This window comes from Helianthus annuus, chromosome 12 (assembly GCF_002127325.2).
Source record: "Helianthus annuus cultivar XRQ/B chromosome 12, HanXRQr2.0-SUNRISE, whole genome shotgun sequence".
Taxonomy (NCBI): Eukaryota; Viridiplantae; Streptophyta; class Magnoliopsida; order Asterales; family Asteraceae; genus Helianthus; species Helianthus annuus.
In genome coordinates, this window is record NC_035444.2 from 35,965,633 (window position 1) to 35,979,792 (window position 14,160).

Genomic DNA, 14,160 nt, shown 5'->3' on the forward strand with positions numbered 1-14,160 from the left:
CCTGTTATAGCAATCGATATTGTTTAATTTTACAGATTTGTTTCTTATTGGCCATTATTCGACCAAATTTTTGAAAATCTGATTTAAGAAACCCAGAGGAATCAGTTGTATAGCTGACCAAAGAGAGAGAGAGAGAGAGAGAGAGAGAGAATGTTTGGGTACTGTTGATGCAGATTTTGTGTCCGATGCTTGTCGAATAGATTAGTTATTATTTTACGCTGAATTTGTAATAGTTAGTGAAACGGTCTATCGAACGTGTATAGACCCGCTCGTTTGAAGTGGTCAAACGAGAGGGTTATTCGTTTGACCGTGTGTGTTTGCTAGACAAATTATGGTTGTATAATGTTTGGTGTCGAAGGATAAGGCATCGAAGGATTGTGTATATCCTTCGATGAGCTCGAAAGATATCCATCGAAGGATGAAGATGGACCTCGAAGGATATGTCATCCTTCGAGGTATATGTGTATCTTTCGAAAGCTGAATGATGATCTATCGATCGGTCAGTTTGATCCTTCGACCATACAACCTGTGTTGGGTATAAATACCAACACTTTGTCATTTGCAACACAAGAGAGTTAGAGGAGGTTTGAGACCTCACCGGGAGAAATCACCACTTGATTTCTCCCTGGATGTATACTTCTTTGGTATTAGTTTGGTTATCATGTAATCGGGCCGACTTGTAATGTTTTACTACCGGATTAATACAAAGTTTGTTTGTTTATCATCTCTATCTTCTTCCATCTATGAACATAATCATGAAAATCACGGATTGGATCCCGAAACCCGGACCTACAATTGGTATCAGAGCCATGGTGCCAGATTTAGTAAAACTAACCGTTTACTAAGTCACATGTGCTCTAGATCTGTGATTTTTGTGCGTTTTTGTTCAAGATGCAAAAATGGTGAAAATGAGAAAAATTCAGATCTGGACCCGAATATTCAGATCTGTGCGAAAACGAGTGTTGGGTTTTATGTTTTTCTCCTAAATAATCAAGTAATCATCATCAAATATTCAGATCTGTGTGAACCTAGAATGTCAATACCGGTCCTAACGAGTTCACAAAGTCTTTGGAGGGAATTGGTGAACATTTGAAGATAAATTCTACTCAGTGGAGAGAATTTGTTATGTGAAATTGACGACAGTTTCTTTGAAGTGGAAAGAATCTGTTAAGGTTTAGAGATTTTACCAAAGAAATGGGGGGATAAAAATTTTCATATGTTGAATTTCTTCGGTAAATTTCTAAACGCAATCATAGGTGGTAGAGTTTGTGATTTTCTGGTGATACAAACGGTTCTGCGTGGAATGTTTTGCACAGACACATATTTGAGGATTTTAATTAATTCTCCAGCCAGCGTGAAGGGTTTTGCACGGAAACATACAGGTATCTAAAGTCGACAGTTGTTTCAAAGCGTTGTTTACTGAAGACCTGGGGGAATCTTTATGGAAGTTGATAATTCAAGGCTGAAGACCTGCAGGATTCGGTTTTGGGTTTGATGTTTTCTTGGGATTTTACAGGGATCTGGGGGTAACTCAATTCGTTGAGTTTGCAAACGATGTACTTGGTCAAGCTGACTTCCTGAGTACTGATGCTGAAGATTCGTAGTGCATTACGTGGTCAACTTCACAAAGGCGAGACAATGAGATCTGGATGTAGTGAAACTAAGCGTGCCGTTTGGTTGAACTTGCAAGGGATACACTTGGTCTAGCTGACTTTCCTGAGTGTTGATGCTGAAGATTAAAGTGCATTACTTGGTCGATTCCACAAAGACGGTTTACAGAAGACAGTTCACCAGAAATCTCTATCAATGTAGTATGCTTGAAGATCAAGACTTGATGCAGTTTTTAAAGAATGGAACCCTTATCAAATGCCGGTTGGCGTATTGGAAGATCAGCGGAAGATCGGTCAATTGAGCCTTTTGAGGAAATTGCACAACACCCAACACGGATATGCGTACTTTGAGGGGGAAATATTATACAAGGAGCATCAAGATACTACTTACCTGGATCATCGGTCAAGGGGGAATTTGTTAACACAGAGAAGATGAATACTTGACTGAAGATCGATTGCAGTTGCATCTTCAGCATTCGACAGCAACGGACAAGGGGGAATTTGTTGATCCAGATTTTGTGTCCGATGCTTGTCGAATAGATTAGTTATTATTTTACGCTGAATTTGTAATAGTTAGTGAAACGGTCTATCGAACGTGTATAGACCCGCTCGTTTGAAGTGGTCAAACGAGAGGGTTATTCGTTTGACCGTGTGTGTTTGCTAGACAAATTATGGTTGTATAATGTTTGGTGTCGAAGGATAAGGCATCGAAGGATTGTGTATATCCTTCGATGAGCTCGAAAGATATCCATCGAAGGATGAAGATGGACCTCAAAGGATATGTCATCCTTCGAGGTATATGTGTATCTTTCGAAAGCTGAATGATGATCTATCGATCGGTCAGTTTGATCCTTCGACCATACAACCTGTGTTGGGTATAAATACCAACACTTTGTCATTTGCAACACAAGAGAGTTAGAGGAGGTTTGAGACCTCACCGGGAGAAATCACCACTTGATTTCTCCCTGGATGTATACTTCTTTGGTATTAGTTCGGTTATCATGTAATCGGGCCGACTTGTAATGTTTTACTACCGGATTAATACAAAGTTTGTTTGTTTATAATCTCTATCTTCTTCCATCTATGAACATAATCATGAAAATCACGGATTGGATCCCGAAACCCGGACCTACAGGTACTTCTTCTAATGGTGCCTCATTAGCGCTTTAACTACCAAAAGAATGCATACACAAATAGTTCTAGTGGACGAAGCAAAGAGACCGCCTTGTTAATTTTAATGAAGCAATGAAGATTGAATGTGAAAACCGCAACAGTTTTTGACTATGGGAACGGTGGCTATGGGAAATACAAACCGCAATCGTTTGTGACTATGGGAAACACAAGTTTTCTTTTTGAGCTTGATGGATGTCCTTTATCTCAATGCTTCTCCTTACATTACTGATCTTGAATAGGAGAACCGTTGTGTATTTGCTTGCTGATCTGGAATTGGAGAACCGTTGTGTATCTAAATCAGGTTCTCAAACAAACACTACTAAAGGTGAGTTGGTATTGAACCAAGAATATGAAGATCACAGTGCAGACACGGGGGAAGAAAGTCAGTGGACTGTCGCAGATGAAGTCAAATGTGATCAAACATGGACATCAGACGTAAATCTTGAAGCAAATATGTGGTTCCCAATTTGCGGAACATAATCCCAGATTGTCTAGAGAAGCGCTTTTATCATGTGTCATATGGTAACAAGAATAAGCTGTTCCAAGATCAATTCCAATTGCAGTTTTTTCAACTCTCCTGTTCCAAATGCAGCTGATGAAATCGGAGCTGTTATCTCGGTTGTTCAGTACTTTCGTGATAAATACAATGTTCATCTTCGTTATCCTTTGTTTTCTGCAATTCAAGCAGGAACGGATGCTAAACGTACTGTTATTACATCCGAGACGATTCAAGTGAGTCCTATGAAGCAAGTGTCGGTCTATTTAATTGAGAGGAATCATTGCATTGCATTACATCCCTGTTGAAAAACAGAATCGATAAATTTAGGGAAAATGGGATTGAAAGATGATAACCCAACAGTGGAGGATCTCATTCTACAGCTTTGATAAATTCAGGGGTATTCTCAAATAATGTTTTCTAGATGTTTGAAGACCGACAAATGTCCAAAGTGCTGCTTCTTCGTTCGCGTGACGGAAAGCTACCGCGTGACAGGAAGCTACCTTGCAAAAATTTAAAAATTAAATCGACACCTTCAATACGCATCGTATAGGCCTGTACGATGTGTATTACTTTTTGGTAAGGGGACATTGGTAGCCTTTGGCAGACATAGAAGTTTGAACCCACCTCAATACGCATCGTATAGGCCTATATGATGCGTATTGAGGGTGTCAATTTAATCCCCCAAGGTGTGCCAATAATACGACTAGGGGTGCAAACGAGCCGAGCCGAGCCCGAGCTCGACCAGACTCGAGCTCGAGCTCGTTTAACATATGAAAGCTCGGCTAGAGCTCGGCTCGATTCGAGCTTTATTTCTGAAGCTCGAGCTCGGCTCGAAGGTAATTTTCAAGCTCGAGCTCGGCTCGGGCTCGACTCGTTTAGTATTTTTTTAATTAATTTATATTAATTATAATTATTATTATACATATAATTTAGTTATTTTTTATATTTATATAAATGGTAATTATTATTATATAAATATATGTTTAATATATTAATAAAAATATATAAATAGAAAGCTCGATTAGGCTCGCGAGCCGACTCGAGCTCGATAGCGAAGCTCGGGCTCGGGCTTGTTTACTAAACGAGCTTGTTTTTAGGCTCGGGCTCGAGCTCGAGCTCGTTTAAGCTCGGTTCGTTCGAGCTCTTTTTCGAGCCGAGTTCGAGTAGCTCGGCTCGTTTGCAGCCCTATATACGACCCTTGTATATATGTATTAATTCATAAATGTCGGCACAATAGTTATGTTTCTGTCTTTTCAATTATGCGCCAGTCATCTAAGTTTTGGATTTCACCACTACAGTTTGTTTTCTTTTATTTCCCCTCAACACATGTTTGTTAGAAATATGCTTTCTGATATTATATAATTTACTTAATTTTTGTTGTTTTTTGTTCTTATATTATTTACTTATTTTTTAACTGTCATAATAAACTTTATGATAGAAAAGCAAATATTTTTTAGTTATATGATGTGCTTTAATTTTTCTATATTAACGTATATTAACTTTTAAAAAAAGATGAATACGCAATTGTGGTATCATAATCTATACGAGTGCTGGTATCATACCGATAGCGTAACGAACCGTACTAATTACAACCTAACAACATTGGTACCGATATTAGTATTATGAAGAGGTATCACTATTCATTTTTATAGTTTAAGATTGATGTAAATGACATATTCATATCCTTTTGGGCATATCAACTTTATTTTTTTGGGGTATTCTCTTCCCGTTGCTATAACGAGTGCCGATAACGTAACAATACCGACCAAATTCCCGCACGTAGCGCGGGGTGTTACACTAGTTATCATTATTTGATATATAAACACTTATAAAATCTAAGTCATATTCGGTTTATAAAATATTGACTCAAATTCCTGAAAATAATTAAATAATTATTTGATTAGACTTAATAGTAAAAACAAATAATTCAATTAATTATTTATATTTCAGGAATTTATTCAAAATAAGTAACTAAAATAAATCGAATACGACTTAGTTTTTATAAGTGTTTATATAACACACACACACATATATATATATATAGGAAAGCTTAAATGAGAACGCTAAATATTGTGAGAACCGTGAGAACAAATGAAAAAACCACGAGAACTTGGTCAAAAACAATTCAAATTCAAAAAAAATTTCTACAGTTATCATTATTATTCGAATAAAATGTTAGAAATTTCATTTACACGTTTAAATTTACGTGAATTCATAAATAAAGAAAATTTACACATGTATAAAAATCTAAAAAGAGTGATTTTGAAAGGAGAAATGAATTATTTGATGTTGTAATTTTTTTTTTTTGATGTTGTATCTTAATTACAATGAGGTCTTATTAAAAAATTGGTTTTGATTGGTTTTTTCATTCGTTCTCATGGTTCTCGCAATATTTAGCATTCTCAAGATAACCTTCCCATATATACATATATATATATGGAGAGGATCATGAGAAAACTATATATAAATGAGAAAACTAAAAAACTAACTAAAAAGGCCTAAAAAACATACAAATTTTTTTAACAATTTTTTTTATAAAAAATCGCTATTTTTTATATATAAAACAATTTCAAAAAAAAAAAAAAAAACTTGTACTACACATGTGCATTGTATGTGTACTACACATGTACATTAATGCTTAAAATTAGCTTTTGAGTTTAGTTTAGCTCTTAGGGTTAGGTTTTTTGGAGGTTTAGGATTAAGATTAGGTTTTTGGGTGGGGGGTTTAGGTTTTTTTCAGGTTTATGTTTAGGGTTTAGTTTTAGGTTTTCGAGAAGGAGGTGGGGGGTTTAGGTTTTTAGGGGGTGGGGGTGGGGGGTTTAGGCTTTTGGTGGGAGGGTGAATTTAGATTTTTGGGGGGTGGGGGTGAGGGGGTTTAGGTTTTCGGGGTTGTCGGCGGGGGGTGCGGTAAGTGGTTTAGGCTTTCCGAATTATTGCACAAGTGCAGTACAATTTTTTTTTTGAAATTTTTTTATATAAAAACATGCGAAAATAAATAATAAAATTGTAAAAAAAAAATTGGTATGTTTTTTAAGCTTTTTTAGTTAGTTTTTTGATTTTCTCATTTAAACTAGTTTTCTGATGATCCATCCCCTATATATATATATATATATATATATATATATGGGACCGCTAGAATGAGAACCACCTCGAGTTGTAAGAACCGCGAGAACTACTTGATCCGGGGCGAGGTGGACCAATTTTTTTTAGGGGACCGCTAGAATGAGAACCACCTCGAGTTGTAAGAACCGCGAGAACTACCTGATCCGGGGCGAGGGGGACCAATTTTTTTTCAAAAACGTAGATGCATGTATTATAAACACATTAGTAAAAAAAATTTTAAAAAAATGTCGTGCGTGTAGTTTTTTACACCACAAGTTTGTAAAAAAAAATTTGGTCCACCTCGCCCCGTACGGTGTGGTTCTCGCGGTTCTTACAACTCGAGGTGGTTCTCATTCTAACGGTCCCCTATATATATATATATATATATAGGATCCGGTTCAAGAGAGAACTAAGCCGAGTTGCTAGAACCGTAGAAACCACTCTCCACTTTCTCCGGTGTCCCTATAGCGACGCAGATGGAGGTGGTTGTGGTGTCCGGGTGATGGCTTCAACTCGACGAAAAACGTGACACGGTAGTGAACGTCGATTGTGGGTTTGTGGAAGAAAGTGTGGCGGGAGTTACCAGAGGGGTGGCGGCATATAGTGGTGGCAGGGGCGGACCCAAGCCCACTTCAAGGTGGGCGGGCGCACCCACGGGGAAAAAAAAATTAGTGTTAAATTCCGTCGAAAATCCCGTCCGCACCCCTTGGAATTTTTCGTCCGCACCCCTTGGATTTTTCGACCGCACCCTTGAACGCCACCCTTAGGTAAAAAGTGTTATCTATTTATATTTTAATTTTTTTTGTAAACTCTTATTTAAAAAAAATATACTACCTAAATTATATAACTTTTAATACCTAACTAACTAAACCCAAATACCCATACATTTATCCACTTATAATTCCTAACTAGCTAGCCCACTAAGTCTTAGCCCATTAACCAAACCCAACAATATTTCAAACTATAATAAAATAATTAAAGCCCAAAACCTTTAGAAATTCTCTCCCGCTCTCTCCCTCTCTTGCGTCCCTGCACTGCCAACGAACAATATCACCCAGCGACAACAGTCCAGCAGCCGGCGACCACCGTAATCAGCCACCATACCACCGTCGTTTGACACCAAATCTAACTGGAATCCGAACACGGGCAAGTTTCTTTGTTATTTTGATGATTTTGGTTGATATTATAGGAGAAAAAAAAAAGGTAATAAAGTTGTTAAATAGGTTTGAAATTTTGTGTGTTTTGACGTTGTTTATGGTTTTTTAGATGATTTTTAGGGTGATTATGTTGTTTATATATTTTTAGGGTGATTACAACTAACGTTATGATTTTCTAGGCTTGAATAGTTGAAAATTAAAATTGAAACATTATGTTATGGAGCGATGAACTTATGTTATATAGAGAAAGAATTGTTTAAAAATTTAGTTTTAAATGATGTTTTGGATAGATTTCAAAAAATGAAAACCCGTAGGGCGTCGACGTTTTAATTATGTTTGTAACAAAGTTTACATGTTTTTGATTATTATATAAATTTAGTTTGATGTTCGTTTGTTTTACATGACCCGACCCGACCCGACCCGATACGAACCGATTTTTTTACTCATATACCTAGGGACCTAAAATTTTTAAAAATGTTACGCACCCCCATGAAAAAATTCCTAGATCCGCCACTGAGTGGTGGAGTGGTTCACGGCGGCGACGGTGGCCGCGTTCTGCAGTGGCGGCAGCCGCGCCTTCAATGGTGGCGGGGTGTTAGGGGTCCAATGAGAGCTGGCAATCCACGAAACCTACCTAATCTAGTCCGGTATGTTTTGATATTTCCTTGTTTATCTTCAGATCCAAAGTTTTGACGGGTTCTCTTTTTCAATTGGAGGTGTTTGCGGTTGTGTTAGGCTGGTTATGGTGGCTAGGAGAGTGGCTACCGGAGGTGGGTTTGGGTTTTTTAGCTTGAAGATTTTTTTTGGTGGAATTTGATGAAAGTCTTGTAAACTGAGCTATTTTGGCCTTCTTGTGATGGTAGCAAGTTTCGTGAAGGGTTATTTCCTAAGGACATCGGGAGGCCATTAGTGGGGGTTAAGCTTCTTGGGGGGGCTGTTAGTAGAGACGCAAGCTTTATTAGTGGGTTGGCAAAGAAAAGAGCTGCTAAGGCAGTAGATTTGATGCGTCTTCTACCGAAATTAGGTGACCCGCAGAGTGAACTACTCTTGCTTCGATCCTGTATGGGTATTGCCAAACTTTTCTTTGGCTTGAGGACATGCCAACCTGTACACATGGAAGATGCAGCGTTGTTCTTTGACAAAGGTTTGCGTGAGGCGATTGAGGAATTGGTGGTTTGTGGAGGTCCTTTCTTTGGAGACCTCCAGTGGCGACTTGCTTCTTTACCTATTAGGTTTGGAGGTTTGGGGTTGTATTCGGCTGTAGAGGCTTCATCCTATGCTTTTGTGGCCTCGAGGGCCCAATCGTGGGTGCTACAGGACCACATCTTAAGAGACAGTGGTATATGCGGTATGGATTCTGATTATGTTTGTGCTTTGGCTTGTCTTCGTGATACGATTCCAAGCTTTGACTTCAGCGGTTTCACTAATAAGGACACCGCCCCCCCCTAAAGCCCAACATGCATTGGCGAGTGCTCTTTTTAGTAAAATTGTCCACGAAATCGAAGTGCAGTTTGACTTGACCGTTAGACAAAAAGCCGTTTTTGAGTGTCTCCGAGCACCACATGCACAAGATTTTCTTCTTGCTATACCTATAGATGGGTTAGGCCAGCATATGTCGTCGGTGGAGTACCGTACTATCCTTAAGTATCGCCTCATGATTCCTTTATTCCCAGTTGACGAGGTATGCCCAGTTTGTCATAAGGCGTGTTTGGATTCTTTTGGTGAGCATGCAATTCATTGTAGAGAGCTCCCGGGGTTCAAATACCGACATGATTTGGTTAGGGATGTCCTTTTGACATATTCAGGTGCGCTGGTATTTCTGCTAAGAAAGAGGCACCCGTTAATTTCTTAACAGACCCGTTGGAAGGGAGATCTACCCTTCGACCAGCCGACATTCTTGTCTTTGGATGGGTAGGAGGAAAACACGCCTGTGTGGATCTAACAGGGGTTTCCCCGCTAGTGGGCTTAGGGAGTAGTGCTTTCACAGTGGGTCAGGCTGCTTTAAAAGCTGCTTCGGGTAAAGTGATCAAGCATGAGAAAGCGTGCCTTGACAACCAGCACGTGTTTATCCCATTTGCTTTTGATACTTTTGGTTTTCTGGCACCAGAGGCTGTGGACCTACTTAGTCGAGTTCAAAGGGTCATGCATAGTAATGTTATGACCCCGAGATCTATGGACGTAGTTTTTAAAAGGCTTAGTTTTGCTATTCAAAAAGGGGTAGCGGCGCAGCTTGTTGCCCGTTTACCAACTATCTCGATGTAAATTACCTGTTTATTGAATTTGCATGTGTCGATTTCAATCCGTTAATATTGAAACAGGTAATTGATATGAGTTTATAAAGATACTGGTGAAATTTTTTGAAAATTGACATTTGGGGTCCTGTATTTTTTTTGAAAATTTTTGTGGGTTTGGGTTTTTTAGCTTTAAGATTTGATTTTTAGGGGGGAAATTTGATGAAAAGCTTGTTAATTTAGCTTTCGGAGGTCTGTTTATAGAAAAGTAAAATCTTGAAATTTCCCTGGATTCATGTGGAATCCGTTCTCATGAGTGATGGAAGCAGCTGCTATCATGCCAATTGCACTTGCACGTGGAGGGGTAAATTCTCATTTTACTATCATGTCATTGTTGGTTCCAGGTGATATTATTAGTATCAAGTTAGGATACATTGTTCCTACTGATGCTCGTGTATTAGAAGGCGATCCGTTAAAGATTGATCAGGTATTGTTCTGTTATACAACGGGTCAAAACAGGCCAGTTTGGGTTGACAAACGAATAGTTGATTGTGTTTGTTGAATGTTTATAGTCTGTACTCACTGGAGAATCGCTGCCCATGACGAAGAATCCGGGAGATGGTGTTTACTCGGGTTCGACATGTAAGCAAGGAGAGATCGAGGTCGTTTTGATCGCGACTGGCGTTCATACATTTTTTTGGGAAAGCGGCTCATCTTGTCGAGAACACGACTCATGTTGGGCATTTTCAGAGGGTATGTTTGTCGAACATTGTTTGATTGTTAGGTTTGTGGTTACGATCAGGGGTGTTCATGGTCTGGCTTTGACAGTTTTTAAGGTAAACAGTGAGTCAAACCGTCAGTAACGGAATTTGACTTTAAGTAAATTAAAACCAAATTGTTGAAAATTTAAAAAGAAGTAAACCATTTCGGTTTGGTTTCACGGTTTGGGCTTTATTAACCTCTATAATTAAAAAAAGGTCTACAATACCATAAAAATGAAAAAATTAACGATATTGTTTCAACGGTTAAAACTTAAAAGATGAATGTCATGCATTCTATCTTTTTAGGCAAAACGCAATCATGTGTATAGTCCAACTAAAAATAGTTTAAAAACTCGCGTAAAATATAAAAAGTTACATAGCCCAAAAAGTTCGGGTTTTCCGTTCCATTTTGAGTATAAAGCTTAAAAAAATTTGTTCTTCACGGTTTAAAAAAATTCTAATTCGACTGACAAAAGATTTAAAAACAGATCGCGAAAACAAACCAACAAACCAATAACCGGTTTGGGTGGTTTTATGTCTTAGACCGAACCATGAACAACTAGTAACAACATAGGACATCTTATGATTGTTAAAAAGATTTTACGGTCGGTTTCAAATGTTTTAAATCATAAAAGTCGACGTAAGAGTATTTTACATTCGATATAAAAGATATCTTTTTACATTCGATGTAATTTTTTTTTTTGCAGAAGTCGATGTAAAAAATATTTTATGTTCGATGTAAAAAATATTTTTTACATCGAATGTAAAAAATATTTTGTAAAAATGTTATATTAGAAATACGATGTAAAAACAATATAAAAATACTTTTACACTAGAAAGATGATGTAAAAACGATTGTGTTTTTGTGTTCATGCGGGAAACAACGACATAAATTTTTGTGTAAAGACGGAGGTAAAATACATTTAAATCGTTGCCCTATCTAAGGAATTCTTTTTTATACTTGTGTTTGTAGGTGTTGCAGTGTCTTTGGCGAACGAGGACGATGAAGATCAAGATTAGCTTTGGCTTTATTTTTATTTTTTTTTTTGAAATTCGGGAAGCAATGCAAAAAGGTAAAACATTGACGAGTTATATTTGTGTAAATAAAAGTTTACATCCGAGGTGTAAAAAAAGTTTACAACCGCGGCTTAAAAAAAGTTTACAACCGTGGTGTAAAAAGGTTTAAAATTTTCTAACAAGGGCATAAAATTTTTTTCCAACCGGGGCGTAAAAATAGTTTACAACCGGCGGCGTGAAAAAAGTTTTCAACCGCCGCTAAAAAAAGTTTACAACCACTAGTGTAAAAAAAGTTAAACTTTTTTTAACAGGGGCGTAAAAAAAGTTTTCAACCGCGGCTCAAAAAAAGGTTACAACCGTGGTGTAAAAAAAGTTAAATTTTTTTAACAGGGGCGTAAAAAAAGTTCACAACCGGGGGCGTAAAAAAGTTTTCAACCGCAGCTTAAAAATGTTACAACCGTGGTGTAAAAAAAGTTTTCAACTGTGGCTTAAAACAAGTTCACAACCGGGGGAGTAAAAAAAGTTTTCAATCACAGCTTAAAAAAAGTTTACAACCGTTGTGTAAAAAAAGTTTAAATTTTTTTAACAGGGACGTAAAAAATATTTTGCAACCGGGGCGTAAAAAAAGTTTACAACCGGGGGCGTAAATAAAGTTTTTAACCACCGCTAAAAAAAGTTTACAATCGTGATGTAAAAAAGGTATAAATTTTTTTGACAGGGGCGTAAAAAAGTTTACAACCGGGGCATAAAAAATTTGCAATCGGGGCGTAAAAAAAGTTTACAACCGGGGGCGTAAAAAAAGTTTACAACTGAGGCGTAAAAAAGTTTAAATCATTTTAATAGGGGCGTAAAAAAATTACAACCGAGACGGAAATAAAAATTTACAACCGGGGCGTAAAAATTAATTTACAGCCAGGGCCGGGGTAAAAATAAAAAATTCATGTGTCGGCGGCATAAAAAAACAATTATATAAAATGTTTTATAAATTCACGTTTGTAAATTTGTAGTTTTTACATACATTTGAAAAAATGTTTTTACTTCTTTGCCGAATGTAAAAAAATTTGCGCACGGTGTCGAAAGTAAAAAATGTTTTTGAGTAAACTGCCATTTTGGTCCCTGTGGTTTGGACACTTTTGCCATTTTAGTCCAAATCTCAAACTTTTTACATCTGGGTCCCCGTGGTTTGCATTTTGTTGCCATTTTAGTCCAAAATCCAAAAACCCTATTTTTTGACTGTTGAAAACTGATTATTTTGTCCTTTAGTACAAGGGCATTTTGGTCATTTTTTAAATTTCATTTGTTGTAAATTCATTTAAATGTTTAGTTTTTTTTAGCTCTCTCTCTCTCTCTCTTATTAAAACCCAGATCAAATAATCAGCTCTCTCTCTTTTATTAAAAACCAGATCAAATAATCAGCTCTCTCTCTCTCTTCTCTCTCTCTCTATAGCACCACCACCACCACCACCGCCACCTCCTCCCTCTCTCTCTTCTCTCTCTCTATAGCACCACCACCACCACCACCACCGCCACCTCCTCCCCCTTCTCACCACCGCCACTCCAGCGTCGTCCCATCCAACAGTCACACCCACATGAGGAATCGCTGTTTTCCGGCGACCAACGCCGTTTTCCGGTGACAGCCGTTTTCCGGTGACAACCGACACCCCGATGATGAATCGCTGAAGTTGTCTGTTAGTTCTGATATGTTTATATCAAATCTGAGTTTGAGTTGTATTTGTTGAGACTTGGAAGTTTTAGAGAAGAGGGAGAGAGCTGAAGTCGTCGATGATGAAGATGAACTGCAGACTGTATATGTATGTGTGTATATTAATATATTTATATATATTAATTTTTGAATTAAGAAAATGTTAAATGAAAAGCAAAATGACCAAAATGCCCCTGAACTAAAAAACAAAATAGGAGGTTGCAACAGTCAAAAAAATAGGGTTTTTGGATTTTGGATTAAAATGGCAACAAAATGCAAACCACAGGGACCTAGATGTAAAAAGTTTGAGATTTAGACTAAAATGGCAAAAGTGCCCAAACCACAGGGACCAAAATGGCAGTTTACTCAATGTTTTTTTTACATGCGGTAGAAAAATGTTTTTTTCGCCTCAGAATGCCCGCTCAAGCTCCTCTAAACGTCACTTTTGTTTTGTGGAATGTAAATGCTATATTTTGGAGTAAATGATATTTAATTTGTTGTTGAATGATAATTTGTGATTTTTACAAGTTTTGTGTTGTGTCCGTGCAGAACTTAGACGATGTAGGTGCAAACTATCATTTACAAGAAACGAAAAACGACGACTTCACTTTATTTATTTTAATTTATTTTACATTTTCTGGTGATTTATTGCAATGTAAATATTTACCTCATATTTTTAAATTTTTTTATTAAAGAACAATCTCATTAATTAAAGCACAATCATTAATGAGACCAATCATTAATGGCCATAGTAAAAGACTAAGGGTGTAAGGGGTGCTCACCTCTTAGGTGAGTCCCCCCTCTTACACATAACCAACCATAAAATGCCACGTCAACTCCCCTCTAACACTCCCCTAATACCCCTTTTTGATGGCGGCACTCCCCTCTTAGGTGAATTGGTTTTTTTT

General features: G+C 37.5%; 1 protein-coding gene across 2 annotated transcripts; it reads left to right on the plus strand.

The window, feature by feature from the left end:
• Window positions 1-9,878: 9,878 nt before the first annotated feature.
• Window positions 9,879-11,666, plus strand: LOC110894728 (plasma membrane ATPase 1-like). Of its 2 annotated transcripts, none has more exons than XM_022141961.2 (3): window positions 9,879-10,136; window positions 10,345-10,525; window positions 11,507-11,666. In XM_022141961.2, the coding sequence occupies exons 1-3, from the start codon at window positions 10,092-10,094 to the stop codon at window positions 11,551-11,553; spliced, it is 273 nt and encodes a 90-aa protein (XP_021997653.1). In that variant the 5' UTR covers window positions 9,879-10,091; the 3' UTR covers window positions 11,554-11,666. The 2 variants fall into 2 exon arrangements, with proteins under 2 accessions (XP_021997653.1, XP_021997652.2); XM_022141960.2 differs by lacking the exon at window positions 9,879-10,136 and adding an exon at window positions 10,147-10,259.
• The last annotated feature ends 2,494 nt before the right edge of the window (window positions 11,667-14,160 follow it).

Coding starts and splice junctions, on each gene's coding strand:
- LOC110894728 (XM_022141960.2), top strand. CDS start 10,158: ATGTCATTGTTGGTTCCAGGTGATATTATTAGTATCAAGTTAGGATAC. Junction 10,260..10,344: donor ATCCGTTAAAGATTGATCAG/GTATTGTTCTGT, acceptor GAATGTTTATAG/TCTGTACTCACTGGAGAATC. Junction 10,526..11,506: donor ATGTTGGGCATTTTCAGAGG/GTATGTTTGTCG, acceptor TTGTGTTTGTAG/GTGTTGCAGTGTCTTTGGCG.